Source organism: Hyperoodon ampullatus (assembly GCF_949752795.1).
Source record: "Hyperoodon ampullatus genome assembly, chromosome: 2".
Lineage (NCBI taxonomy): Eukaryota > Metazoa > Chordata > Mammalia > Artiodactyla > Ziphiidae > Hyperoodon > Hyperoodon ampullatus.
In genome coordinates this window covers 80106956-80120987 of record NC_136915.1, presented here as the reverse complement: position 1 = coordinate 80120987, position 14032 = coordinate 80106956, and the positions used below count along the sequence as shown (strand labels likewise).

At 43.0% G+C, this 14032-nt stretch overlaps 1 protein-coding gene across 1 annotated transcript in view; it reads right to left on the bottom strand.

Moving 5' to 3' along the window:
• LRRC8C (leucine rich repeat containing 8 VRAC subunit C) overlaps positions 1–14032 on the bottom strand; it is a gene marked incomplete at its 3' end in the record, with an annotated part of 56429 nt that overhangs the window by 22428 nt on the left and 19969 nt on the right. The window contains exon 2 of the mRNA XM_079719509.1: positions 8305–8446. Within this exon, the coding sequence (XP_079575635.1) occupies positions 8305–8442 (138 nt within the window). The 5' untranslated portion in view covers positions 8443–8446. The remainder of the gene's footprint in view (positions 1–8304; positions 8447–14032) is intronic.

Sequence of the window (14032 nt, the reverse complement as noted above, 5' to 3'; positions counted from 1 at the left end):
CTGCGCGTCCGGAGCCTGTGCTCTGCAACGGGAGAGGCCACAACAGTGAGAGGCCCGCGTACCACAAAAAAAAAAAAAAAAAAAAAAAAACTAGACACAAAACAATAATACTAGATTTAAAGAAAAACTATATGAAGGCCAGATGTCCCAAAACAATAGGAATTATAAAATAACAAAAATGCAGGATTTTACAAGAAAACAGTAGTATAGGGGACAAAGGAGCAGCACTCATTATTTATATTAAATAGAAGACTCCAGATATAACCTAGAAACTTACTAGCCTTGCAATTAAAATGTAGTGCCAGTGTTGGCCTAATCCTTACCACAGGGTCACTGTATGGCTGGGAGGATCCAGATGTGGTCAATGTTCTCAGTGAAATGGGAAAGAAGGGCCTTGGAGAGGAACCAAGCGAGGACAGAAGAATTCAAGTGGATCTGTTTGCCTGATAGGATGAGAGGATCGGGGAGGGTCTCCAAATCAGGGGTCCTGATTAGAAATACAAGATTATCTCCCTCCATATCATGAAAAACCCACTTAATAGAGATTTTTTTTTTTTTTTTTTTTTTTTTTTTTGCGGTACGCGGGCCTCTCACTGTTGTGGCCTCTCCCGTTGCGGAGCACAGGCTCCGGATGCGCAGGCTCAGCGGCCATGGCTCACGGGCCCAGCCGCTCCGCGGCATATGGGATCCTCCCGGACCGGGGCACGAACCCGTATCCCCTGCATCGGCAGGCGGACTCTCAACCACTGCGCCACCAGGGAGGCCCTAATAGAGATTTTTAAACACGGATTTTGGTGATTTACAGTACAGGATCCACAACAGAGACTAAATATACAGTAAATATCATTTGCTTCACATAGGAAAAAATCCAGTACTCTGTCAGTGCTTTATTATTTGAGGGAAAAGATGTATTATTAAACAATCAATGGCAACATGGTCATAACAATCCATAATAGTGAAATAAAAGGAAATGTTCCCCATTCACTGACTGGCATTGGACAGCATCAGATGATCTAAGAAAAGCATTTAGATTCATGCCCTGTGTTAAACCCAAGCAAGTGAGGTGAAAGGCACTCATATATTATTCTTGTGGCCAGGAATTCACTGCACATTAAGTTGTCAAGGTGATAGATGACAAGAAATAAAGTTCCAGGGAAGAAAAAAGTATCAGTTTGAATAAACCACCATAACAAGGAAGTCCTAACTAAGGCATATTTTTGTTACTAGATGTAACAGGGATTTTGAAGTAGTGTTTCTCTCACAGCATCTACCACCATCCCTACAGAGATGCGAAAGGTTTCCCTTTAAAATTATTTTCACCATCAAATGATTTTTGTTTCATATTCCCCAAAGACTGAAGTAGAATATTGACATGTCGTGGGTACATAGAAACTTTATAAAACATATCGTAGATGAGGTCTTCATTTTAAGCCTACCCATTGGTGCTATCTGCTGTTTCATTAGGATTCTGAATTTCACCTTAAACAATAGGCTAATCTAAGTACGAATTTCTGAGTCTCCATCTGTAAATTCAGATTTGGCAAAAGAAAAAGATCTGCTAGAGATCCGGGTTAGTATGGGACAGAGGACTGGGGGAGAGAGGTATTATAGAAGCAAGGATTCAGGGCCCATTATCAAAATGAACTACTCTGAAATCCCTCTGCAGTCTATAATTTTTATCACCTGTGCTTTCCAGTGAACTGCCTGTGAGCATTATCAGCTGAAGGCCATGTGCCATGGCGTTGATGCTGATGGTTCTAAATCAGAGAAGCAGTTGAGTATGTACCAAAAATGAAAGTGGGGATTAACTCCAACTAACCAGCTCAGATGTTCCAAACTCTTGTCCAGTGTGATCCTGCTGGCACCGGCCAGTTTGTTCCTGGTGATTGGCTTAGTCCACAAGGATTTTTTTTTTTTTTTGGTAGGTGGTTTCAAGTCATTGAAATCATTCTCTTGGCTTTTTTCCCCCCCTAATTCAGAAAGCAGGAAATGTTTTTCCTGTGTAGCAGTCACAGAGCAGTCCCCTAGGGTTTCCAGGGGGCTTGTCTTCCAGTTCCTGTTGCTGGTTTCTAACTGTTAACTCTATATTTGGTAATGGCCTGATGATGGGCTGTTTTGGATTTCGTCATAATAAGATAACCTGGAGTCACGGAGCAGAGATCTAAAGCAATCTTATTTTTCCAGGAAGCAACGTGTTGACCTTTCAGGATTTCGTCTATTTTATTGAGTGTTTTGAGTATTTGAATAATGTTGTTTATTTATAGCACAAGATTGGGTGTTTATGCTATGGGTCCTTGAGGGCCTGTGACTGTACAGAAATAGGATACATACACTCTCCTGGTTTACAATGAGTTTATATTTGTTTCTTTGTTTCTTTCTGATATAATCTAAGGAATGCTCTTTATGCATGCTCTTATTCCATGGCAGCCTTGAAAATAGCTACTTGCTCAGAAATGAATAAATATTTGTCAGATGAGTAAGACAAGTGTTGATTTTAATCCTCTTACATCAGGGCAAGAAAGAATCAACACCCCATTGATAGTCGATAACTTCCTCCTTCCCCCAGTATCTTTAAAGCTACATAGTGTTAAACCTATATGCACACAATCTTTTAGGAATAAAGAGATAATGAAATATTGTTTGCCATTGGAAGAAGCCATTTAGAAAATAGTCAAAAACTATTGGATTCCTATTTTACCACCAGGGTGCTCTTCTAACCCTACTTAGATTTTGCTTTGTCATGTTTTCAAACCCCAAGCGTTAACTTGTTTTGTAAGTAATAACAGAATGACTGCACTTTCATTTCACAAAAGGAAAATCAAGGCATAAAAACATATTTTGATTATTGTAAGATCACCTTGGAAATGGGAAAGGATTTTGAGCTTCACAGAGAACCTTTTGTTTATGAAGTTATCAGTCATTAAACCAATTTCAGAGGATTATCATAAGAGAGCTAAAATAAGAGATTAAATTCTCCCTCTTGGAAACATTACTTTCATTTGTAATATGAATACTGAGTGGTTTTACTTTCTTTAGTAATTTATATCTTATTTCTTGTCTCTTCAATGTTCACTATAGGTTGGAAGTTTTTCTTTTAAATAGCAGGTGTATAGTGAATAATCTTTTAGAGAATCTAAGCTGTAATTCAGAAAATCGATTCTTTTTATAACTTTCTATTTTCTCTTTTAGTCATTTTGCACTTTTTTTTTTTTTTCCTGTATGGGGGCCTCTCACTGTTGTGGCCTCTCCTATCGTGAAGCACAGGCTCTGGATGCGCAGGCTCAGCGGCCATGGCCCACGGGCCCAGCCGCTCCGCGGCATATGGGATCCTCCCAGACTGGGGCACGAACCTGTGTCCCCTCAATTGGCAGGCAGACTCTCAACCACTGCGCCACCAGGGAAGCCCTGCACTTGTGTTTATACTTAAAATCCTGTTTTACGAGCCAAAATTTGGCCACAGGATCTGTGCAATTGTAATGATTCCATAATATCCCATAGCAGAGTGCACAGGGGTGAAAGCCACATGCTGGAGAACTGACCTGAGATCTGAACCCTTGCTGCAACCCTCTTGGCTTTGGGGGCATTACCTAACCTTACAGATGAGAATTCTTACCTGAAAGATGGGACTAATCTACTCCCCAAGGGTCCTTCTGGGAGCTAAATAAAGTACATAAGGATTCTACACACAGGTAGCACAGGTTCCTTACCAGGGTCACTCAATGCGAGCGCTATTAGCATCCTGGATTCTGTGGGAATGCCCCATCCAGTGCAGGATGCCCCCGAAAATGCCATGAGGACCCATAATGAGGGCTTTGTGAAATGATCACACTAAATCTATTGCTTATGCTGATTTTTTCTTCTATGCCTCTTTTTAAAAATGTATATTTTGGCTTTGTATATTCATTCTTTGAGAATTAGCTCAAATTCACCTCCTCAAGTCCCTAACTTCCAGTAGCTGAGATGACATCATATTTAATGCTCTTGAAATCTATCACCATAAAGGTGCTTACACACCAAATGGCACTGCTTCTGTATTTGTACAGTCTGTAGACTATTAGCAGTCTGACAGCAGGGGCTGTACTGTATTTCTCTTTCAGTGTTTCGAGCACCCCACATAATGCCTGACATATCTTGGGTGCTTAGGGATGTTTGTTGAACAAATGGTCCACCTCATATGAATTCTGAGCCTGGTAACCTTCATATTCTGATGGAATCTTCCTTTGGGGTATTTCACAGTTTTTAGAATCTTGACATCTCAGACTATACTTCCTGTACCCAGTCAACTGGCGTCCATATTCTTCTTAAAGGCTGTAAGGATAAAACAGGCCTGTGTGTGAAGGGTCCAGATTAGGTCACCCATCTGAGGAGCAGGTACTAAGCGTGCTGGGCAGGGTGCTAAGTGGGATGCTTCTGTGCAGCAGAAAGACGTGATGGGGGCCGTGCTCCAGGGAGATGGTTCTGACCAGGGCTCAGGAAGAGATGCTTAAGTTGTTTTTGAATCCCCTTCTGAACTCACTGTGGCAACATCCCTAAATGATGTTCATCATAGACATTTTCATAGGTCCACACTACCATTTTCATTTATTTTGTCCCAAGTTAGCTACTAGTTCTTATAGATACTCTGTGTGGTTTCTCTTTTCTGCATTTCATCCTGCTATGGAATAAGTAAACAAGAGAAACGACTACATGTTCCAATATAAAATTAAAAATTAAAAAAAAAAAAGGAGAAACGACTCCTGTGCTTGTTCATAAGCAGGTCCTGTGGCAGTGCTGGTGCTGTGTGTGGCACAGTAACAAAGACAGACGTAGAGTCCTCCTGCAGATCTATGTCACCTCCCTCTGCTATCTCCCAAACTTGCCATTCCAAAATTCGCCCTTCTCTACTACCTACCTTGTTGCCACATCCTGCTACCTCCCTTACCTCACAATCTCTCAGCAGATGTGTCACTTACTATTTCACAGAAGCTACAAGGCACACACTCCCATCTTACTGTGCCTCTCCTCTCCTGCAATAAAATGCATCTGTAGCCATCATTACTATTTTTGTGGAAGGTACACCCTCCACCCAAATCAAGGATAATCCCACCTGGATCCTGGATCCATCACATCCTTCCTCCTGAAGATGACCATTCTTCTCTTACCCTGAACTACCGGGTCTTATATCCAACTACTTACTTCTCCACTTGGATATCTAACATATTTCAAACTCAACATGCTCAAAAACAAACTTTTTCCCAGTGGCTCAGGCCTAAAAATCTTAGAGTCATTCTTGATGTCTCTTTTTCTCTCATACATATCACTCACGCTCAGTTCAATCTTCTAGCAAGTCTTAATGTTTTTCCTTCAAAAATATATCCAGAACCACGGCTTCAGTCCTGGTCCAAGCCATCTGATTCATGTCTTCTCTGGATTATTGCACTAGCCTTCTCAGTAATCTCCCTGCTTCCGCTCTTTCCCCCCATACTGTATTCTCAACACCTAGAGTGGTCTTGTCAAAACCTAAGTCAGATAATGCCAACCCTCCAAACATGTCCCACCTTTGTCAGAGCAAGGACAAAACCTTTACAGTGGCCTCCAGGTCCTACATGATCCGGCAGCTGTTATCTCTCAGGCCTCATTCTTCTACCACTCTTCTCCTCACTCTGCTGTAGCCCACTGGCCACCTGGCTTTTCCCTCAACATGCGAGGAATACCCATGCTTCAGGCCTGTGACATCACCAGGGGTCTTCCTAGGATCATCTCAACATTCAAACTTACAGTATTATCATAAACCTCACTTGGTACCAGAATCATTGGAAAGAAACAGGATTGGAGTCACAGCTTGTCAGCCAGGCAGCATCAGACTCTCTCCCTTTGGGGGAATCTTCACAACTGCCCGTGTGGTGCTCCACACTGCTGCCCAGGATCCAGTCTCTGCCCAAGCTTCTCCACGATCATCTCAGGTGCAAGAAAAAGAGATTCACTGTAGGCAGATTCCGGATTTACTCTGGCTTCAATGCCTTATGCTCCAAAGGAGCCAATAGCTCTTGTAACTTAATAGATACACCTTCCATGTATCAAGGGACATGCCCAGTTTCAAGTGTCACCACAGTCACAGAAATCCCATCTATGGCTTCTTACCAGGCGCTTATCATTCTCCCAGCCCAGATGCAGGTGACCAATCAGCAGCCATTTATGCCATAAGCAATGTTGCCTAGTAACACAGTTAACATTCTACCTTTATCAGGCTCCCAGGGAAGCTGAGCTAGAAAGTTGAGAAAGCCAAATGTCAAATTCTCCTGCAGAAGGGGAGGGGTCCTGTGACTGCGTTGTTCATCGTGTCTCTTGCTCTTTCTGTTCCCTCTGTCTGGATGGCTCCTCCCGGGACATCTGCAAGGCCCGCTCCCGCACTGACTTCAGTTCCCTCCTCAAAAGTCACCTCCCAGTGAGGCCACCCTATTTGAGAACCACAACTCCTAATCTCACCTGCTGTGATCTCCTACCAACCTCGTATGCTTTATTTTCTTTTTCATTGTCCTTATTACCTTCTAACATATATAATTTACCAACTGATTTTGCTTGTTTTTTCCCCCCACAGAATTTAAGTTCTATAAGGCTGGGATATTTGTCTTTTATTTCTTTCCCCCTGCACTGATAATGCTTGGCCCCTAGAACAGTGCCTGGCACACAGTAGATTCTTCAACAACTATTTGTTTTATTTATGAATGAATTAATGCCCTTTCTCTCTTTCAAACTCTAGTTTTTCATTGGCATCCTTTTTTTTGGTGGGGGGAGGAGGGTGAGATATTTTCAGCCCACAAATAAAAAGCAGCGTGGTGTTAGGGATTAAGGATAGGGACTTTGGGGCCAAACTGCTTGGACTTCAATAAGGGTTTTGCTACTCACCTTGGGAGTTTCTCTAATCTCTCTGTGCCTTAGCTTTGCATCTATAAATGGGGATAATAATAGTATATCCTAGGGTTGGCATGAGGATGAAATGACTTAAAACATGTGTAAAGTGTTCAGCAGAGTGCCTGACACGTAGGAAGCACTAGATGCTAACTATTATTAAAATCAACGTTAAAAAGGTCTTTCTTTCTCCTCTGCACCACTTCTAGCTATTTCCCTCTCTCCTGGCTCCCTTTCCTCTCAGATGATCTACTTGAAAGTTCCATAAGCCTTTAACTCCCATTCACTTTTCCAACCAGTGACACTAAGACTTCTAATGCCCTAGTTGCTGCTTTTCTCCCCTTAGCCCGTGAGTTAGTTGAACCACCTGCCATCGCTGACCACACCTGAGCCCCTCCTCTCTCTTGGTTTCCCCCCATCCTTATGGCTGCCCCTCCTCAGCCTTCTTCAGAGGAGTCTCCTTTTCATTCATTCACTCTTTACTGTTATTCCTGACATCATCTCACCAGCCACATTCTCCTGGGGTGACTCCATTCCCAGGCATGGCTTCAACTCTCATGCTGATGACACCCAAAGGGTGTCAGTCCTAATGACTGTTTCCTAGAGACGTCATGTCCTTTCTCACATCCATGACTTAGAGCTTTCCTTCCTCTTCCTGGCACTTTCTTCATGCCCAGCTCCCTTTTCCTGACTGGTTCTCAAGTTTTAATACAACCATTTCTCTTGTTCCTCTCCTTTGGACTCGCATAGAGCTTTTCAGAAGCCTCCAGCACAGTATAACCTTTTCTGTGGTTTGTTTAGTTAGTTTCCCCCTAGAAATGAACTGCTTATAGGTATACATGTCCTCAAAGTATGGTGCCTGATACACAGGTTTGCAAAAAAATCTGGATTCAATATATGAATATACAGTATCTATATAGAACAAATTATGATTCAGTTACAACTTAATTCAGAACTAAGCATTGGGTAAGATAATATCTCATCAAAATGTCAGTCCTTCCAGAAAATCTTATCAGGGGTAAATATAAGAGGTAAAGAAAAACATTCCACTTTAATAATATAAATGGCACTCTGGCTATACATAATATACTTTGCTATATTCTATATTTTGCTGTGGATATAAAACCAACTTTGAAAGATAAAGGGCTCCCTTTGATGTTTGTGACATCAAATATTACTTGACTATAGTCAACTGCTCTTAGAGCTCAGTTAAATCTTACAAGTACCATATTTACCTAATTAGGAAAGTTTGGGAAATCAGGCTTCAGGCTCCCTGCCATGATTACAAACACCATGCATAAGTAGAGAAGAGCAACTAATATATACATGATTAAAAATCACACACTCTTTTTAAAGAGGTTTCAACAGCTTAGTGTCTTGCTCTGGCTCTGTTCTGACATGAGTCTAGGCACCTACCTGCAAAGTGCATCCGAACACACCGATCATCAGCATGGCCACGGACAAGTAATCGGTAAATACATCCCACCATGGCTTCAGAACCCGGAAGGCAGGCTGCTGCTCAGAGAACTGCCGGAACTCTGTCACCGGAATCATGTTTCTGAGAAAAGGGAGATTACTGGTGAATTAATTTATCTTTATGCACAACATACTGCATTGTTAACAGCATTTGAAATTCTGCTTCAACTCGTCGGATTCAGTGGTCTGAATCAGTCCAGGAGCTGTCACAGCACCTCAGAGTTTTAACAAGCCATTGAGAAATCCACCAGTTGAGGAAATAAGGAGCCCCATGTCGAAAAAGCAAGTAACTTTACTAACTCTTGTCTAATCAGTGGGTGCCCTTTAGCTCCACATGGACCAGAGAGAGCATGACCAGAGCCACCCGTTATTTCCTGGTGTCTCCCTTCCCCTAAACAGAGCACAAAGATGCCAGAAAGAGCAGAGCCCATCCTTTAAAATGTTTTTTTGCTATTTGTCTTATCATCTTGGGTTTCTGCTTCAAACTATTTTTTAAGTGTATCCTCAGCATTGGTGTGTATTAATTATTTACTAAGCCCTATTTGTAAAGACTTTTGCTTGCTCCCTGGGGAAGGCCAACGACTTCGCCACTGGTCCTTTTCTTGTAAAAGGGACGATCTCATTGTGGGGAGGAGGTGTTGGGGAGAACTTCAATTTTTTTTTTTTGCCCTCCCTCTTTTTTTTGGTTCCTGTGCTTTTGACTTGATTTTTTTTCTCTATTTCCTAAATTTCACTGTGAACCTCAAACTTATCCTCTGAGAAATCAGTTTTCTCTGGAAACACCTAACTCTATCTAAATGACAGAGGATAAATGAATAGGATGCACTGAGGCTCTGGGAAAAGGGGAAAAGAGACACATCCTTTTCTTAGCCTGCATTGTCCTTTCTTAGCCTCAGTCCCACTGCCTGTATTATGATCTAAGACTTGAAGGTAACCATCCAGCTACTGGGAGAAGGAATATTCTTTCCTTATCTCATGGCAAGGAATAAGGGTGGCCAGTGAGGGCCAAAAAGACAGGTTCTCTCCCTTTTGCCATCTTTGGATCCAATAATCTTGCTCTTTACACCTGCCCATGTTATTTAGTCTGATTAAAGGCAGGGAAAGGCTACATTTGGTGCTCATTCTCCCAAGCCTTTTTGTTTCCTGGATCTTCTCTTCCCTAATAGTGAATTAAAGGTTGTACAATAAACAGCCTAAAGAAAACCAGAGCCTCTTCTTTGAGTTCACTGCTGTTTATCTTTGGAAACTATTATAATGTGTTCCATTCCATCTCACTGCTTTATCTGACTTTTTCTTAAGCAGTAATTTGTCTTCCTTAACACAACGTTTAACATTCAACCGCTTGGTGCTGCTTTCACCTATGACCTACCTACTTGACATCTGTGCATTTGATATGATTGCCTCATTTTATTGAAACACAACTTTCCTTTTCTTTTTTTAAATAGTTATTTATTTTTGGCTGCGCCAGGTCTTAGTTGCGGCACTCAGGCTTTTCGTTGTTGTGGCATGAGGACTTCTTAGTTGTGGCATGCAAACTCTTAGTTACGTAATGCACATGGGATCTAGTTCCCCAACCAGGGATGGAACCAGGGTGCCCTGCATTGGGAGTGTGGAGTCCTACCCACTGGACCACCATGAAAAGTCCCAAAACACAACTTTCTTAACTCTACTTTGTTACCACCACTGGGCTGCAAGTTTCCTGAAGGGGGAAAACCTATATGTTATGCATATGTGGGTTCTCAAAACATATGTTGCAGGCAAGCCACCCAAGCTAAATAAAACACTTCACTTATTCCTAGTGTTATTAGCATTTCAGACTAGTCCAAAGTTTGATTTTCCTGACCTTTCACGACCTTTTTTTCTCAGTGGATCATTATAATCTCATGGCCCCAAATGTTTTCTCGTCACAGCTATCCAGTGGCAGTCACAGACAGGCACGAACTCATCTTAACTTCCACATTCTGCCTAGAAGCTACTGTCTTGTTCTATTTTGCACCCCTACCACTTACCACAGTGCCTGGAAAACAAGAGGCCCTGAACAACTGTCTGTTAAATGGATGGGTGAATTCAGATGCTTGTTCATGGAGCAATGCTCACTCAATCAGATTGGGGGGGACCCTAGCCAGCTACAGTGACAGCACTAACAAGTATGGTACCTGTGCTGTAGTCTACATCCTTTGATAGATTTAGTTATTGTCTCCTTCATGATAAGTTCCTGTACATCTTGGAGGGAATTGGGCTTGTTCTTTGAAGCAAGGAACAATTTCAGAAATAAAATATATCAATGTGTATTTTATTGAGGGCTGTGTTCTCAAACCTTTTGACTTCGGGATCCTTTCATGTTCTAAAATGTAGTGAGGAGGACCTCAAAGAGCACTTTTTAGGTGGGTGATACCTATCAATACTGGCCACATGAGAAATTAAAACCAAGAAATTTCAAAAATATATATTAACTCACTTAAAAATAACAAACCCACTACAAGTTAACATAAATTGTTATTATAAAAAATAACTATATTCTCCAACACAAAAACAATGAGAATAATGGCATTTTTACATTTTTGTAAATCTCTTTAACAGCTGGCTTAATAGAATATAGCTGGATTCTCATATCTGCTTCTTCAATCTGCTGATATATGTGTTTTTTGGGTTTTTTTTTTTTTTCTTGCTGTAGGCGGGCCTCTCACTGTTGTGGCCTCTCCCGTTGCGGAGCACAGGCTCCGGACGCGCAGGCTCAGCGGCCATGGCTCACGGGCCTAGCTGCTCCACGGCATGTGGGATCTTCCCGGACCGGGTCACGAACCCGTGTCCCCTGCATTGGCAGGCGGACTCTCAACCACTGCGCCGCCAGGGAAGCCCGAGATATGTTGTTTTGATTGAAATTTATGAATCAAATACATATGCAGTTAGAAAAGGGAGGAGTATCTTAACAGACTTTTTATATAATTGGGGATATTAACTTTTGATAATATATCAAACTAACTTGGTTGGTTGCAATATGGAATCTGAAAACTATATCAATGAACTTTTCAAACTCCTTGATGTTAAAACTCATTCGTCAGGGAGGACCTTCAAGATGGTGGAGAAGTAAGACATGGAGATCACCTTCCTCCCCACAACTACATCAAAAATACATCTACATGTGGAACCACTCCTACAGAACACCTACTGAAGGCTGGCAGAAGACCTCAGACCTCCCAAAAGTCAAGAAACTCCACAAGTACCTGGGTACGGAAAAAGAAAAAAGGAAAAACAGAGACAAAAGAATAGGGACAGGACCTGCACCACTGGGAGGGAGCTGTGAAGGAGGAAAGGTTTCCACACACTAGAAGCCCCTTCGCGGGTGGAGACGGGGGCGGTGGGTGGTGGAGGGGGGAAGCTTCGGAGCCACGGAAGAGAGCACAGCAACAGGGGTGCGGAGAGCAAAGTGGAGAGATTCCCGCACAGAGGATCGGTACTGACCGGCACTCACCAGCCCGAGAGGCTTGTCTGCTCACCCGCCGCGGTGGGGCGGGGGCTGGGAGCTGAGGTTCGGGCTTCGGTCAGATAGCAGGGGGAGGACTGGCGGCGTGAACACAGCCTGAAGGAGGCTAGTGTGCCACAGCTAGCCGGGAGGGAGTCCGGGAGAAAGTCTGGACTTGGAGAAGAGGCAAGAGACCATTGTTTCGGGATGCGCGAGGAGAGGGGATTAAGAGTGCCACTTAAAGGAGCTCCAGAGACGGGTGCGAGCCGCGGCTATCAGCAGGGAACCCACAGACGGGCATGAGATGCTAAGACTTCTGCTGCAGCCACCAAGAAGCCTGTGTGCAAGCACAGGTCACCATTCTCCACACCTCCCCTCCTGGGAGCCTGTGCAGCCTGCCACTGCAGGGTCCCGTGATCCAGGGACAACTTCCCCGGGAGAACGCACGGCACGCCTCAGGCTGGTGGAACGTCACACTGGCCTCTGCCATCGCAGGCTCGTCCCGCACTCTGTACCCCTCCCTCCGCCCGGCCTGAGTGAGCCAGAGCCCCCGAAATCAGCTGCTCCTTTAACCCCGTCCTGTCTGAGTGAAGAACAGACGCCCTCCGGCGACCTACATGCAGAGGTGGGGCCAAATCCAAAGCTGAACCCTAGGAGCTGTGCTAACAAAGAAGAGAAAGGGAAATCTCTCCCAGCAGCCTCAGGAGCAGCGGATTAAATCTCCACAATCAACTTGATGTACCCTGCATCTGAGGAATACCTGAATAGACAAGGAATCATCCCAAATTGAGGAGGTGGACTTTGGGAGCAACTGTACACTTGGGGTTTGCTGTCTGCGACTGATTTGTTTCTAATTTTTATGTTTATATTAGTATAGATTTTAGCGCTTGTTATCATTGGTGAATTTGTTTATTGGTTTCGTTGCTCTCTTCTTTTTTTAATTATTTATTTTAATAATTTTTTTCATCTATTATTATTCTCTTTTTCATTCTTTTTTTCTCCCTATTCTTCTGAACCGTGTGGCTGACAGGGTCTTGGTGCTCTGGCCTGGTGTCAGGCCTGAGCCTCTGAGGTGGGAGAGCTGAGTTAAGGACATTGGACCACCAGTGACCTCCCGGCCCCATGTAATATAAATCGGTGAGAGCTCTACCAGAGATCTCTGTCTAAACGCTAAGACCCAGCTCCACCCAACTGCCAGCAAGCTCCAGTGTTGGATGCCCCATGCCAATCAATTAGCAAGACAGGAACACAACCCCGCCCATTAGCAGAGAGGCTGCCTAAAATCATACAAAGTTCACAGACACCACAAAACACACCACCGGATGTGGCCCTGCCCACCAGAAAGACAAGATCCAGCCCCACCCACCAGAACACAGGCACCAGTCCCCTCTACCAGGAAGCCTACACAAGCCACTGAACCAACCTGAGCCACTGGGGGCAGACACCAAAAACAACAGAACTAGGAACCTGCAGCCTGCGAAAAAGAGACCCCAAACACAGTAAATTAAACAAAATGAGAAGACAGAGAAATACACAGCAGATGAAGGAGCAAGATAAAAACGTACCAGACCAAACAAATGAAGAGGAAATAGGCAGTCTACCTGAAAAAGAATTCAGAGTAATGATAGTAAAGATGATCCAAAATCTTGGAAATAGAATGGAGAAAATACAAGAAATGTTTAACAAGGACCTAGAAGAACTAAAGAGCAAACAAACAATGATGAACAACACAATAAATGAAATTAAAAATTCTCTAGAAGGAATCAATAGCAGAATAATTGAGGCAGACAAACGGATACATGACCTGGAAAATAAAACAGTGGAAATACCTACCCCAGAGCAGAATAAAGAAAAAAGAATGAAAAGAATTGAGGACAGTCTCAGAGATCTCTGGGACAATATTAAATGCACCAACATTCAAATTATAGGGCTCCCAGAAGAAGAAGAGAAAAAGAAAGGGTCTGAGAAAATATTTGAAGAGATTATGGTTGAAAACTTCCCTAATATGGGAAAGGAAATAGTCAATCAAGTCCAGGAAGGGCAGAGAGTCCCATACAGGATGAACACTAACAGAAACATACCAAGACACATATTAATTAAACTATCAAAAATTTAATTAAAAAAATATTAAAAGCAGCAAGAGAAAAGCAACAAATAACATACAGGGGAAACCCCATAAGGTTAAGAGCTGATCTAAGCAGAAAC